This window comes from Suricata suricatta, chromosome 10 (assembly GCF_006229205.1).
Source record: "Suricata suricatta isolate VVHF042 chromosome 10, meerkat_22Aug2017_6uvM2_HiC, whole genome shotgun sequence".
In the NCBI taxonomy this organism is placed as follows: domain Eukaryota; kingdom Metazoa; phylum Chordata; class Mammalia; order Carnivora; family Herpestidae; genus Suricata; species Suricata suricatta.
The window spans coordinates 110,076,993-110,092,886 of NC_043709.1; the positions used below are offsets into that span (position 1 = coordinate 110,076,993).

At 40.1% G+C, this 15,894-nt stretch overlaps 1 protein-coding gene and 1 long non-coding RNA gene across 3 annotated transcripts in view; one reads left to right on the forward strand and one right to left on the reverse strand.

Annotated features, from left to right (window-relative positions):
• The window catches only part of LOC115304193, a 9,012-nt gene extending 2,121 nt beyond the window's left edge, over positions 1 to 6,891 (forward strand). For both annotated transcript variants that reach the window (XR_003914342.1, XR_003914341.1), the window contains exons 2-3: positions 4,925 to 4,984; positions 6,757 to 6,891. This is a non-coding gene — a long non-coding RNA (uncharacterized LOC115304193). The remainder of the gene's footprint in view (positions 1 to 4,924; positions 4,985 to 6,756) is intronic.
• Positions 1 to 15,894, reverse strand: part of NRP1 (neuropilin 1) — a 134,840-nt gene that overhangs the window by 21,711 nt on the left and 97,235 nt on the right. Inside the window, exons 8-10 of the mRNA XM_029954265.1 lie at positions 15,325 to 15,469; positions 8,806 to 9,137; positions 3,997 to 4,141 (exon numbers count right to left, since the gene is read on the reverse strand). Coding sequence (XP_029810125.1) covers positions 3,997 to 4,141; positions 8,806 to 9,137; positions 15,325 to 15,469 — 622 coding nt within the window. The remainder of the gene's footprint in view (positions 1 to 3,996; positions 4,142 to 8,805; positions 9,138 to 15,324; positions 15,470 to 15,894) is intronic.

Below are 15,894 nucleotides of genomic sequence, written 5' to 3' on the forward strand. Positions count from 1 at the left end.
GCTCCTGCAGCAGAAGCTGAAGCGTGTGCCCCCGCCTCCGCTGCAGCCAACTCCCTGCTGGGTTCGCTTATGGGTGGGGGCTATTTTTTCCCTGTTGGCACCCTGGATTCTGGATTCTGCACCCATGCTGGAGGAGCAATGCACAGTGGAAATGAGGTATGTGCTCCCTCTTCCGCAGCCGAGGCTGAAGTGGTGGCCCCAGGGGCGCTGTCGTGGCCTCCGACTTCCGGCCATCGACTTCCGGCCATTGACTTCCGGCTGCCGACTTCTGGCCGCCGACTTCTGGCCGCTGACTACCTGCTGGGATGGCGCAGGGCTGGAAGCTGTTTTTTCCCTTTTGTGCGCCACCTGGATTTGGGATTTGGGCTACCCAGCAGTTATATATGGAGTGAGAGTTTTTCTTTCCTAGCAGGGTTAAATGTTCTTTATACCTTCTCTAGAGCCAGTACTATGAGTGTGTTCAGTTTCTCTTTCTCTTCCATTTGTCTCTCCGGGGCTCTGTGCTTGCCCTGTGTGGGGCTGGGGCTCCCACCTTCCCTGCATCTCGGGCTGGCCCATTTTTCAATCTCCCCAGTTTGCACTCAGTCACTCAGGCATTTTTGAAGTTGTCTTCTTTCTGGAGTCTGTATTTTCTCATTCCCCTCTTGCAGATGACAGTAATGTCCTTCTCAGTTCGATAGATGGGGCAGACGAAGTTTACAGAGCTCCCTTCCTCTCTGCCATCTTGGCTCCTCCCTCTCCTTTCATTCTCAATGGGCTAGGGAACTCGCCTGTCATGAATTCTTTTACTTTCTTTGTATTAGCTAAGCTTGCTAGGTTTGTATTAGAATTTTTCTCCCAAAAGGAGTCTCAAGATTCACTTTTAGTACGATATTGTTCTTTTTAAAAAAAATGTTGTGAGTGACTCCATTTTCCTTTAATAATCTTCTCAACTCATGATCCCCTCTCCAAAGCAGGTGTTTGAGAGGAGCTGTCTTAGATGTCCTGGGATCATTTTCCCTTCACTCCCAGAAGATTGCATTCCACTGTGGGCAGATATTCCTGTATCTTTGAGTCTGTAGTTGAAAGGTAGCCAACATTAATCAAAGAGTGCTTTTGAAGTTCTTTAAATTTAGTTTGGTCTATTATTTTTCAGCCTGTTACTCATTCTTGCAATCTGTTTAATATTTTACAGTTTCTGGCATTCCATTAACTTTACAAGGCTTGAGATAATGTACGGGTCTCTCAATGTCTGAGAACCAGTCAAGATACTGTGAGTGGGGGCCTGCTCTCTAATAGCTGCTGGCCATGTGTCTGGGAATGTGTTTGTAACTGCTTCTTTCTCAATAAAAAATTGATCCTCTTCCTTATTGTGCTTAATTTATGAGCAGAGTTATGACATATATAGAAATGTAGCTAGGGGTGCCTGAATGGCTAAGTCCATTAAGCATTCAACTCTTGATTTCAGCTCAGGTCATGGTCTCATGAGATCAAGCCTTGCATCCAGCTCTGAGTTGACAGTGCAGACCCTGCTTGGTATTCTTTCTCTGGCCCGTGCCCTCTCTCAAAATAAATACATAAATAAAAATAAAAATAAAAATAAAAATAAAAATAAAAATAAAAAGGAAAAAAAGAAATGTAGCTAGTTTTAACTTCCTCAACTGCCCAGAGCACACACAAATAACTGGGAAACCAGCATGTACAGAGACTGTGCACAGTGTTTAGGCACACCATCTAGACTTTGTGAACTGCATACACACACATTTTGGGTTCCACTTACTGCTATCATTGAATTAATGGAATCCCCCCTGCTAATCCAGATGCTTGTATCCACTGAGTTATGTGCCACTTTTAAATATTTTAAACTCTCTATTTATCTACATTCCTTATGGTATTTATAAAGGAGGAATTTTGCCTTAGAAGTGGCCCAGGGTAGTACTCGGTTTAAGTTTAAAAAGTAGAAAGTGAATAATTTTTATTTCCCAATTTTACTGCTTGAATATATTTTATCTTCTGTGATTCTCTTAATTGTTTTTGGTAAATGCTAACCACAAGTAGGATGGAAACTTGTAGAAGGCTCAGCTGTATCTCACCGTCTTTCTGATCCTTTTAGGTATCTCCCGTGGCAGTCATGAAGCAGATATTTAATGGAGCCTGTTAATCATTTTGAGGGAGAAAAAAACCCACTCCTTTTCACTAATTGTGTCAAAAAGTTTTGACATTACTTTCCCCGGATGTTGGTTTCTCTTATGGCTCACAGCAACTTCCTCACTTTTGTGAGTGCTTGGAAACATCTGCGGCAAATCTCTTCACCAACGATTTGTACTTCTCACTACAGAGTTGACACTGGCAACTGCCACCAGCCTCAGTCTTTTCAACCATCCATTCATTCTACCTCTTTTTTTTAATGTTTTATTTATTTTTGAGACAGAGAGAGAGAGAGACAGAGCATGAGAGGGGGAGGGGCAGAGAGACAGGAAGACACAGAATCTGAAGCAGGCTCTAGGCTCTAGGCTGTCAGCACAGAGCCTGATGCGGGACTCGAACCCATGACCATGAGATCATGACCTGAGCTGAAGTTGGAGGTTTAACTGACTGAGCCACCTAGGTGCCCCTCATCCCACCTCTTAAATCGGTGTTGCTTTCCAGAATCCAGGCTAATGACCTGCATCATGGCAATAGACTGCCTTTTCCAGATGAACACATTTCCCGGTAAATGGAATGAACATGTCTGCAGTGGGTTCAATCTGCCCATCCCTTTTTGTTTCTTGGTATCTTTGCCAAAGTCCTGGCACATAGTCATTCTTAGTCTGTGTTGATAGTGACTGGATAATTCAGAAGTCTGAGACATGACTACAGATATAGAAACAACTACACAGTAAAGAATGGGAGATAATGGCCTGCTTTAAAATAAATGCATACAAAAGTAGCTATGAATTATTCACTAGTATGGTGATTTATAGTTTCAGATTCTTTAGTGAAGAGAAAAGTTTTATGTTTAATGTGCTCAAGAATGTAATTATATTTGGGTAGCTCAAAACACAAATAATTTTGAAACCACAAGAAGGTGATATTAAAAAGCATTCTTTGAAACAACCATGAGCATATGCTCAATTGATGAACAGCTGGATACCAACAATAGCCATTCTTTGAGCTAACCTAGGGAAAGACCTTTACGGAGATGGAAAAGTTGGTTACTCATTTATGCCCAAATTGAAGGCAGGTGGGAATTCTAATGCACAAAAGCATTAGATGGTACAATAAACAACTATCATATCATTTTTCAAACATTTCTTTTATTATTTATTATGTGATTAAAAATGCAGAGGTAAGTGTAGTTCTGAAGTCAGTGTGAGCTGAATTTGTCCTTGAGATGACTTTCATATGATAAGTATATACAGTAATATCCTCAAACAGACCTCACTGTATATTCATACATATTATCTCATGTAAGGTTTTGTTTCTCTATAGCAGCCTGAGCAGTTCATTCAAGATAGTGTTGGTGGTTCAGTCTGTCAAATGCTGCTTCCCGGTCAACACTGCAGACAGAAAATTGAATGGGACACAAGACGGGCTAAACAACACTGAAAAGTCAAAGGAATTGGTGGGGAATTCGAGGGGAAACTGTTTAATGGATGGGGGTTTTGCTTTGGAACTAGATGAAAGTGGTGGTCACAAAAAAAGCTGAATGTACTAAATGCCACTGAATTGTTTGCTTAAAAATGGCAAATTTTATGTTGTGCAAATTTCACCTCAGGAAAACTATTTTTTAACGAAGTCAAAGGAGGCAACCCCAAAAAATCTGAAGAGAGTTCTGCCACCAACCAATACAAAAATGGGATCCTGAAGGCACTGTTCGGTGGAATGTGCTAGAATGTTGAGCCTCACGGACTGGCAGGCATAGGTAGGATCACCCAAGGGAAAAAAGCTGGCAATCTGCAGCTGCGCCACCAGGGGCATAAATGCATGAAGATTCAAAAGTGGGAAACTAGAAGGGACTCTGGACATGGTAATTACCTTCCACTTCACAGCCCAAGAGCTCCATCCTCAGCCCCAGGCCTCCATGAGTGGCTCTCTCAGGGTAGATCCTGATGAATCGTGTGGAAAGAGGCGGAAAAGTCCGTAGCTCTGGTGTATCATAGTTGTTATTTCCTTCAAAAGACTGAAATAAGAGAAACACCGTTATCAATAAAACCTCCCTTTCGATATAGGAATCCTTCCTTCAGGAATCTTAATAAGGCAGAGAAACAGACCCCATCCCACCACCTCATGAATGGCTGACATTTTTTTCATAAATGAGAAAGGGGAAAAAAAACCCAACTAAAGCTTCTCTAAGAAGTGACAGATGTCATTTCTTAGCAACTTTGGAGTATACACCGAGGCTATACCAGAAGCTGAGGATTTAATGAGACACATTTTCAATGCTATGCTGATGTGCCTGTGAGAAGTGTCACCTCTACCACTTCCTCGAGGTGGAGGAAGAGAACTCAGGGATAGAAGCTGCCATTTTTCAGAGCCAGCGTAGACACCACATTTTCAGTGATGACTCCTGTTACAGTCTCTTAAAGGAGCAGGTCCTAGTTTTGCTAAACCTGTAGAAAAGGGAGTGATTAAATTCTTAAAGTAGGAGATATTAAATTTAATGTAGTGCAAGTGCTATTTAGTCAGGAATTGGGGTTATTCCAACTCATTGAAATTGCTATTTACTTAAGCAGAACCACCAGTTGGAGGCATTTGTAGATAAAAGAGCCTCTCCTCTCAGGAAAGTAACAAGGGTCCTGACTGTGGAGTGAGGCTCTGACGCCTGGCTGAATTGCAGTGTGAATGGGCTCTTTTTTTTGAAGTACATTCCTGACTTGAGGTCACTGTGACATTCTTCAGGGGCCAAGCCACCCATTGCCATTGCTGCTACTTGATTATTTTATTTCCCTTTTTACATTGACAGGAATCAAAATCCCTGAGTGGAATCATAAGAAAATGGAACAATAACTTTTCCAAGAAATAAGTAAGTCTTCTTATATCCTCTTCTCCTAATATTATTCTTTAATCCTGCCCAGAATGGGAGGTGGGGATGGGGATTAGAAAAATCAAGTTGCCTTATCACTGTGAGTGTCTCATTATACATGAACCATCGCATCATGTTTACTGGTGCAAAGCATTGTTCAAAGTGCTTAAAATATATTAATTCATGTAATCCTCAAAACAGCTCTTTGAGGTAGGTTCTATCATTATCCTCAGTTGACAGGTGAGGCACAGAGAGGTCAAGTAATTCGCTCAAGACCATACATACAGTAAGTGTCAGAGCCAGGATTTAAACCTAGGCTGTCTTAACTGGTACCCTTCACCACACTGCTATGATGCCTCGGCTTTTAGAAATAATTCAGCCTAATCTTATCAAATTCAGGAAACTGAGGTCTATAACCAAGACCACATACTTAGTTTCCTTAATTTTTCTTTAAATGGATTGCAGTTTGGACTACATACTGGCAGATCAGATTGAGTGGATGGCCAGGCCCAGGCCATGTCAGTCAGGAGCAGGGACCATACCAACTGCTGGACCCAGACGTCATAAACCAGCAACAGATGTGATCATTCAGTGATAGAAATACTAAGCTAAATGGGACACACATGTAAGTGAAAACAGAAAGATTGAGTCGACTGTGATATGACCAGAGGTTCTCTGAGTTCTAGAAGTAAATTCATTGGTCCTATCCAATCCAGAAAAGCCTCCAGAAATCTAAAGGACATGATTAATATAGACTCGCTTCTCCCCCTAAAGCTGCCTTCTTTATTTTCAGGAGTAAAATCACTATCGGGGTTCTGCACACTTGATAGAACACAGTTGCATCCAGTAATTAAGTATCTGACGTATATTATTGTTAGGCCCAATTAAGGGTCGTCAGTGAGATATAATTATAATGAAAACAACATTACTACACATGCCTGTTCTATGTTAACAGAGCTCCAACAATCATAGGAAAAAAAACACTTATAGCTATGGAATCCCAGCTCTTCTCATTTTAACCTGAGTAAAGAAGTAGGATAATGTGGAAACATTTTAAAAGCTGTCTGTGATGGGCTGGGAAGAATATTAGCAGCAAAGAACCATATGGAAATGGGCTAACTCTGCTAACATAAGAATGTTTATGAAATATCTTTGTGTCCTGTTACTCCTCGTGGCTTACAAGAAGAGGGCTTTGAGTATTTAGGTCTCCTCTCTGCTCCTGAGAAGTCTAGTTAATTCAAAGACTCTGGTTTGCCCTGTTCATCATGCACTACTTGAGGGTATGAAGTGAGGAGCAGGATATAGAGGGTTTTATATCCATCGTCTACTATTGCATAAAAGATAGCTGGCATCCTAAGCAGGTGACCTTCATTTGTAAGTTTAAATAGAGTATGTTTTAAAATATCATTATACGATTTAGCAATATGCACTGCACCTAAACTAAAGGCTTTACTCATGTCCTCTTACATCTTAAAGATTTTATTTAAGGAAAAGGACACGTTAAGAATGACAGATTAGGCTCTACGTGAATAATTTAGAGGCTTTTGTGGTTTTAAATATCACAGGAGGATGATGATGGATAAAATCATATTTTAGGAGAAAAATCTCACACACTCATGGAGTTTTTTGTTAAGATTGCAAACTGTGTGCTGGCTTCTGGTGGAATTCTATACGCAATGTACCACAGTAGAGTGATAGCTTTAGACTTCGCTGCAGCGTCGATGAGGCATCTTATCCAAAGCATATGGTAGTTTGTTGTCTTTCTCTCCTAGAACCCTCATGTTGAAGCGCATGTCACAACAGTACCAGCTCCAGGACGCTGCTGATGTGCAGCATATTCACACTTTGTGACAAAGTCAGGAGGCTGACGACTCCTCCAAAGAGATTGGCTCTTAAGGGGAACTTCAGTTTCTGATGTTTATTTTACTTTTTCTTTAATCAAAACAAGAGGGGCAGGCATAAAAGGGGGGAAATGAAATGAACACACGAAGGAAAACACTGCATGAAGATTAAAACAAAAAAAACACAACACTGGACATGTGTGAGAAACCACAAGTTAAGGAGGGGCAAGATGGGAGAGAGATTCTTACATTTCCAACAGCATCATCACTGTCAGTGGCCTGCCACACCGGGGCTGACCATGGCCTTGGGGGACAGGCAGCCTGTGAGGGACAGGCGGTCTCTGCAGAGCCCTGCATCTGGACAGAGGAGGATCTGGCTGTGGCATCCAGCTTTCATTTCCTGCCTGCAACGCCCTTGGCCTGAGTCACTATATTCAAGCCACATCCCCACACTTGCTTAGAGTGGGAGCAAGAATAACCTTCCCTTCAATGGGCTAAAATCTTTCCACAAAAAGAACAAAGTGAAGATTCAAAGGCTGGGATGGAAATCCAGTTGTGTTGGGTGTGAGAAGTGCCATCAGCCGAATACCATTTCCACACTGCCCACAGAACTGACGGTCTATGGGTTGTTACTTATTCACACTCAAACCAGCCATCATCAGGCCTAGTGGGTGTTGTGTTCTCAGGAAATGCAAATCAGTTTGACCACCAGCCTAAGTAAAACATAATCCCTAAAGAATCAGTTTGGTTAAAAAAAAATGAGACCACATGTTATGGTAAATGTTGGAATATCTTCCTTATCACTGGATCAAGAGCCGACTGTATTTTAAAAGGTTCCAATGCATAAAAAACTCACAAAAGCCAAAAGGCAGAAGCAATGAAAGTGTCCATAGGTGGATGAATGGATACACAAAATGTGGTACATGCATACAACAGAGGATCATTCAGTTTTAAAAAGAAATGGAATCCTGTTGCTCCAAGTTGAGGATCCTGTGCTAAGTAAAGTAAGCCAGTCACAAAAGAACAAATAATGTATAATTTCACTTATAGGAGGCTCCTGGAGGAGTCAAATTCATAGGGACAGAAAGTGGAATGGTGGTCGCCGGGAGCTGGTGTGTCAGGAAATGGGAATTATTGCAGGTTGGGTGCAGTCTCAGTTTTGCAAGTGAGGAGGTTCTGGAGATGGGTTGCACATCAATAGGAATGTACGTAACACCACTAAACTGTACACCTGAAAAGGTTAAGATGGTAAATTTTATGTTATGTGTATGTCACTACAATTAAAATGTAAAAAGAAAAGCAACATAAAACTCCCAAAAACCATTTAAATGAGGGATGGATGACAGAAGGAGAAAGGGATGTGGGGAAGGTGGCAGAGGCTAATAGATTAAATTCTGCTGAGAGGGGGTGCCTGGGTGGCTCAGTCGGTTAAGCCTCCGACTTTGGCTCAGGTCAGATCTCACGTTCGTGGGTTTGAGCCCCACGTCAAGCTCTGTGCTGACAGCTAGCTCAGAGCCTGGAGCCTGCTACCGGTTCTGTGTCTCCTTCTTTCTGTCCCTACCCCTCTCATGCTCTGTCTCTCTCTGTATCAAAAATAAATAAAACATTATAAAAAATAAAAAAAATTCTGCTGAGAGATTCTGAATTTCTGCTGGATTACCCTGTCGGTCCCCAGGCCCCCAGCCTCTGGGCCACCCCATCTCCTGAGTGTTGAGCTTTCCGCTGTTCCCTAAGGAAGGAAAGGTGATCAGCAATGGGAATCTTTTCTGTGTTGATCTCAGACACCACTTTTAGCATCTCATTCCTGTCTTCCCTAGAATGGGGGTCTAATGGGCACCATCACACACTTCTATTGATGTCATGGCTTAAAAGAAATACAAAGTGATACTTCCTCAAGAAAATGCTGGAGGTCCTCAATTTAAGTCAATGACATGAGAAAGGACTTCTTCCCCAGAAGCCACTCTCATCCCTGGACCTCACCTTAGCCTTGCGCTTGCTGTCATCCATGATCATTTTCCAGTCTGAGCCATTGTTGCTGTATCCGATCTTGAATTTCCTCATGAATACCTTGTTCTCCCGGTGCTTCCCCCCCTGAATGATGATGCCCCTCACAATCTTCTCTTCCCCCAGGTCCACTTGGAGCCACTCATTTATGTATGGGTGAGGAGCAGGAGGCAGTGTCCAGCCAGAGCGACTGGTGACCAGGCGAATATTTTCAGGCATCCAGTTTCTGTCCCCTTGGTTTGATGCTGTTATCTGGGAGTCAGAGATAAGTCCAGACACCATACCCAACATGCCAGAGCAAGGATAATCTAGAGGGTGGAATGAAATAGATGATGTAAAATGATTTTCTACAAGTCTCCATGCTTAGAAAGAGAATACCACAGATTGAATAGGAACATTGTACCCATTCATATACATTTTTAAGACACTGGATCATTTGATATTAAACCAGAGCTCTCCCTCCCTCAAATCTTTCTCCTAAACCCCCTCACACACTCCCATTCCAAGAAGGAAATTCTTCCATGAGGACATACATTTCCCCATTTTTTAGTTCTTCCAAACTTAAGGTCAAAATACTGATAGTCCAGTCCCTCTGGTGTCCAGCACTTAGCCCTAGATCCAGTACAGGCCCTGCCTAACAGAGGTTCAGTTTATGATAGGCTAGAGATAGGGAATCAGTAATTCCAGCCACAGGAGACTGTCCTGCCTGCCCCTCGCTCTACCTGCTTAGGAGCTTTCCACATGAAAATCCCATTGTCATCTCAAATGTACCATGTCCATACCCAAACAATCCTTTTCCCCTTGACACTGAGTTCCTTTATCTAACTCTGTGTTTTAACCAGTGGAACCACCAGCCAGCTTCTGCTACTAAATCTTGTCTTGTTTTCATAAAAAAGAAAAAAAAAAAACGCACGTTGGTTGGTCCTGCCTTGTGGTCCTCATTTCCTTTGGCATTACTATGGTCCACACCCTGCTGGCCAAGGTGCTAAATGGTCTGATTGGCTTGCCAGACCCCAGTTATGAGTCTACACCACCCATAACTGCCAATTCACTTTCCATAAACATTTTTTTGCAATGTCATTTCTTTTTTTTAAAATATAACTTATTGTCAAATTGGTTTCCATACAATCCCCAGTGCTCATCACAAGTGCAATGTCATTCTTACGCTCAGAAACAACAAACAGTATCAGATCTTTTTACATCTTCTACAGCAGCCCAAGTAGATCCTGAGAACCAGGAGAGTATCAATCATTTATTAATTGATTGGCCACTTAATAACAAGTCACTCAATTATTCTCCTTTCAAGCTATACATCTCAATCAAAGACATGCATAAGAATGATAACCTACCTTTCATGGAAGCAACTCAATTCTGCATAATATAATTAAAATTTAGCTTAAAAAATATAGCCATCCTAAATGAGAGGCATGCATTTAATGAGATTAAGCTGTATCCATGTTATCAGCTGGCCCTTAAGAATTAATTGCTCAGATACTTTCCAATGAATTGTACATTTCAGGTCATGTCATTTCTTTATCCAAACATCCAGACCCCGCTTGGAATTATGCATGTATTGTCAACCATGCCAGCTGGCCTTCTAGTCTTCCATCCTGCAGCCTTGAAAGCCTCTCCTCATTTACCCCTTTTGCTCCAGGTACGCGGAATCAAAAGCTTCCTTGTGGAGGTGCGATGGAAGGAGGCTTTCTTTCATTCTCTTCCCTCCACTACGAAGTCCCCATTATCTTGCTCTTCTCATTGCCTAAATCACTACAAATCTCGAGCTGTTCTGAATGCTACAATTTTCCCAATTTTTCCCACTAGGCATGGTTTTCCTTCTATGAGACTCTTCTTTAGCATTTTATGTGCATTTCTTTATATTGATGACCTTATTTAGCTCCTTGGATCACTGCCACTTGCCTCACCAGATTTTAAGTCTTTGAGGACATGAACCAAGTCATATTTAAAAGTTTTCTATGACTCTTTGAGTCCTGCTTTCTATATGGTATTTACTTAACAAATATTTGTTGAATGAATCAACTTATTAACACAATAAAGGCAGCTTCCATTTTTCTCAAGCACCCTTTCCTATAATTCAGTCATAGTATCTGCTCTTGGTTGGGACCTGGAGACAAAGGATAAATTCAATGGGGATTTAAAAAAAATGTATAATAAGTATTTTACTGAAGGTCTATGAAATTGTAGTGATAAAAATAGAAGTCCCATTTTTTGCCATTGTGGTCACACCTGTCTGATTCAAAATAAGCTTTTATAAAGAAAATGTTTAGCTTATAATAAGTACCAGATGTTACCATCTGCACAAAAACACAATTAACTTAAATATCGTAAGGAGTGCACAACCGTTACCAGATTAACATCCTTTCTCTAAAGCAGACTTGGCTAAGGCACAGTTTACATAACCACAAACCTAGTGATACTCAGCCTCCATTCCACTAAAATATCCACAGCACAGTTAGACACTCATTCCTTCTGTAAGTCTGCCTCATTCAAAAAAGAACAATGAAGAGGCACCTTGATTTCCTTTGACTAAAAATTGGCACTTTTCACAATGTTGGATAACAATTATTAATTTAACAATTTAATGACTCTTTTTTGTCAATGACTAGGAGAAAAGTTATATTAACATTGCAAGGTTTGAATGAGGTGCTAGGATCTAGTTCTATTCTTCCATAGTGAGCTTGCTCAGATGTGCTTTAGCCTGGCGACATGTCAAATCCTTTGGAAATAGTGTTGCCAAATTTAGCAAACAATCAAAGAAAAACAACAAAACAGGAAACAGGATGCCAAACTACATTAGAATTTAAAATAATGAATAAGTTTTTAGTATAAGTATGTCAAAAATATTGCATGGAACATACTTATGTTAAAAAAATTCTTTGTCATTTATCTGCATCAAATTTAACTGGACATTCTGTATTTTATCTGGCAACCCTGCTGGAAAACTTAAAAGCAATCTTAGATGGGAGGGAGATGAGTTCTGTGGTGGGGAATTGAGGTGATTCTTTTCATTGATATTTTATACTAACATCTCTCTGTAGAGTTTTAGCAGGAAAACTGAGACATACTGGTAAATCAAATACTCTGTTTCAAAAAATGAGAAGGTGATAACCACATTTGATGGATAAAACTGAGTGAGCATAGTTTAATCTTCCCATGATGACTCAGGATATTGTGGCACCTGAGATCACCCTTGCAAATTTTGATCAACATAGGAACACACTGGTGTGTGCAGAAGTACCAGTAAAGAGACTTTTGGTTAACAAACACAAGTTAAAAGAGTTTGTGGTATGTTCTCATACATCCAGCAGTAACCCTCTATGATTATTTTCCCGAACATCCACATTTGCTGAAATGCTGAAGTCTGCTTTGTCAAAATAATGAAAGTGCTCCCTTGGCAATCACCTAAAAAAGCACATAGTTTTTGCTCCAATCTTGTTTTCTTTATATCTCTATATGGTGACCACATTGTATACTCTGGCTTCTCTAGGATTATTGTGTTTCTAAAAAAATAATTTCTGAATACAAAGATTAGGTTAAAACTGAGGGCTCTGGAGACTTTGGAAGTCGAGCAATGTATTCACAGGGTAACTTAATTCAAAGGTTTTTGTTTGTTTTAATGCAGTTTGAGTTAGGACTTGCCAACTCAGGAGAAGAGGGTGATATTTTGAAATGCAGTTATTTTTAGATAAAATTTCAATTCACTCATTCATTCATTTATTCATTCATTCAAAAATAAATGCATCGAGGAATTGTTATGTTCCAGGCATACAGGAAATGAATGAAAGTATGGCAAACATGGCCTCTGCTTTCACAGATCTTCCAGTCCAGCAGGGACCCTGCCGACTTGTTCTCTTGCATCAGTCTCCACTCTGAGGGGACTATGACCTCTGAAAGCTGAAAACTATCCGCTTCTGGTCAGCAAGAAGAAAACACTGATATCATTGTCTCCTCAGAAGCTCTGCTTGCTGGGACTTGTCTTGGTTCAGCTCATGGAGTACCGTTTACCATGTATTTTATTGGTACGATTTCGTGAACAATGACTTTAGGCCAAGTGTATCATAAATATGTTCAATTTGATCTTCATTACAGCTGAATTAAGGTTAACCTTACTGACCAGGAAATGGAGCTCAGAGGGACAAAATGTCCAAGTGGAGAGTTGAGAGTGAGGCCTGGATAGATATCTGCACACTTTCTGTCACGTGACCATCATTATAATATGCTGCCTTCCCAAAACTCTGCCTTGGTCAGCTATTCAGAGATTGTCAGTACCATAGTATAGAGAAGCATCTAAAATACATCACGGGTCGTGAGAAAGGGGTTAGCACTATGAACCTAAAAGCAGTATCTTTTAGGGGAAAATACCGCCTTAAAATAATTGCAAGATAAAATATATAAAATAAAATGTGAAAATAGGATATGCTTTTAGATATTTATGTTTAAGTAAATAAACTAGATATTTAACTAGTCCTTTAACATTGAGTCATAACATTTTTAGTTTTAAAAATCCAATAAAGTATTTGCCTTTTTCATATGTGAAGACTCACACACCTAGAATGAACTCTCAGGGAAATCCTTGTGAAAATGGAAAAGGAGGTTCAGATTTAAGTAACTGTTATTTAACTAAAAGGAGAACTTCAGAAATCAGAGTTCAGACTAATATGTTTGGAGTCTTTACAACGTTACTTTTTCTTTTTTCTTTTTTCTTTTCTTGTCTTTTTTTTGTGTGTGTGCAGTGACATTAGATTAGAAATGAGCCAGAAATTTCCACCCTGATCTCAAATGGCCTTGTTTCTACAAATTTATGGGTAACTTCTCAAATTTGTAATGCTCTGAAAATAACTTAGAACTTTTTCTCATGTAAGTGGTGATCAAAAATAAAGCCAAGGTTATATCTAACTTTTCAACATCCCTTCTTCCTCCAAACCTATCCCCACCCAATTCCTGCCTCCAAGGCCTTGAAATTTCTAAGTCTTAGATTCTGAGACAATAAACAAGCCTGTCTCTGGTATGGAAATAAATACAATTTTGGTAAAATCAGGTGTCAGTTTTTACTTGCCAAAATGGACTATCTTATGAACAAGCATAGTTTTTTTTCTCCTTAGTTTTTTCTCATGGTGCTCTTGTCCAAATGGCTTGTAATTTCATTGAAAATTGCCCAGGTGGTTAGTTTTCATTTGTTTGTTTGTTTGTTTTGCTTACAAATGCAGTACTTTCCTTCTCTACATTTAATTATCCTACAGAGGATAAAAATAAAAACAAGAGTACTGGCATTCATGCAAGAAGAGATTAACTGCCCCAACTATGTATACTAACATAATATTAAAAGATAGTTCAGAGACTTTTAAAAGGTGGTTCATTTTTAATTACTTTTTGGTGAATGAGTTACTGATTCTGTTTAACTTTTAAACTTACACTGAAGGTTACATTGTACTGCCCCCTCCTCTTTTTTTTTTTTTTTTTTTTTTTTTTTTTAATGAAACCCTTGCAATGTGTTTACTTAAAAGGAGAGGAACTCTGGCATGACTGCTATTTGCTTCAGAACACAGAATGGTCACACAGGAAGCTCGGTGGACAGGTAATAGCTACACTGTCACCAGAGGAGTGCATTGAGAGTGACAATGATGACGGTTCTTTTACTTCTAGCTCTGTCCCGACCTGACCTACTATTTTACCCACTTAATGCCTCCAGAGTGCACCTTCCTCATCTCTCAAATGGGTATAATCCCTTTTCTTACATCGACTTAACAGATATTTTTAAAGTCTTATTCATGATGGAAGAAGCAAACAAAAAACTAGAAACATTGACAGATCGATTTCTGATATTAACATATGCATTCAACAAACGATGGATAAATATTGAGACAAAAAGTTGTCCAGGTATAGTGAGTAAAGAGAGAAATTCTCATTAAGTTAAACTCCAACTTGATTGTGGCTGATGGAGCCACAATGCAGGCTTCGATATGAAGAAGGTAAAGCAGATGGAGAGCATGTCATGCAATCATTTTTCACTGCAAATCGACTAAGCACCAGTCAGTGCACTGCGCACCCAGGAAATGGGGATGAAAAGCACAGGAGTCACCTTTGTGGAGCTTGGAGTCTGGTGGAAAGGTGCCGCTTAACATACACCTGCTACACTCCAGGCTGCGCTGAGCACTGTATCCTTGAGTCACTCCATTATCACAACCACCCTGTGTAGTGTGCACACACTATGATGACTGTTGTCTAGTTGGGCTCACAAAGGCTTTGAAAGATGGTGAATCCCTCCCCAAAATAAGGTAGTGAGGAGTATCAACAGAATTTGAACTCAGCTCCGTCTACATTCAAAGCATATGCCCTTAACTACCAACTGAAAATGACCAGATCTATACACAGAAAACAACCAACTTATACAAAATTATAAAATTCCTCTATTAAAAAATCCTTATATTGTAAAGCTCACACAAATCAAACCAGGGTCATCTTCAAGCTGGTGCTTACCCGTTATCTTGCAGCCATAGACTTCAAACCTCATAGATATGCCAGTTTCCCAAGTCGCTGGTTTGATTCGGACAAATCGAGTTATTAGCGGTTTCGGGAAAACTCCAAACACGACATCTGTGGGGTTAGTGTTTCCCTGAAAGATCTAAATAGAAGAAGAAGGGGTTCTTTCCTGACAGACTCTTTGGATTTAAGACAAATACAAAAACATGTTTCCACAAATGCCTATAAACATTACTTACAATTTCAGCCTTGCCCATCAAAGGTTGAGGCGGCATTAATAACTTGTCACGTTATCTTTTTCCAATTATGGCAATCAGGAAAAAAATCATGTGTAATACATAATGTTGTCCTAATCATCTGTTCGATTTTCTGAGAGCCTAGAGCCTCCAAAAGCACTATTACAAGTATAACATTTGTTAAAGGCTATCTAAAAAAAAATTGGAAATTATTAACTTTATCATAAGGACCTACAGAACACTATATATGGTTCATGGGAATTCACTCTAATTTACTTTCCCAGGAACCTGCAGAAGGAGTACTTTTTGAGTTCAGTGTAGGGTCTGGCTT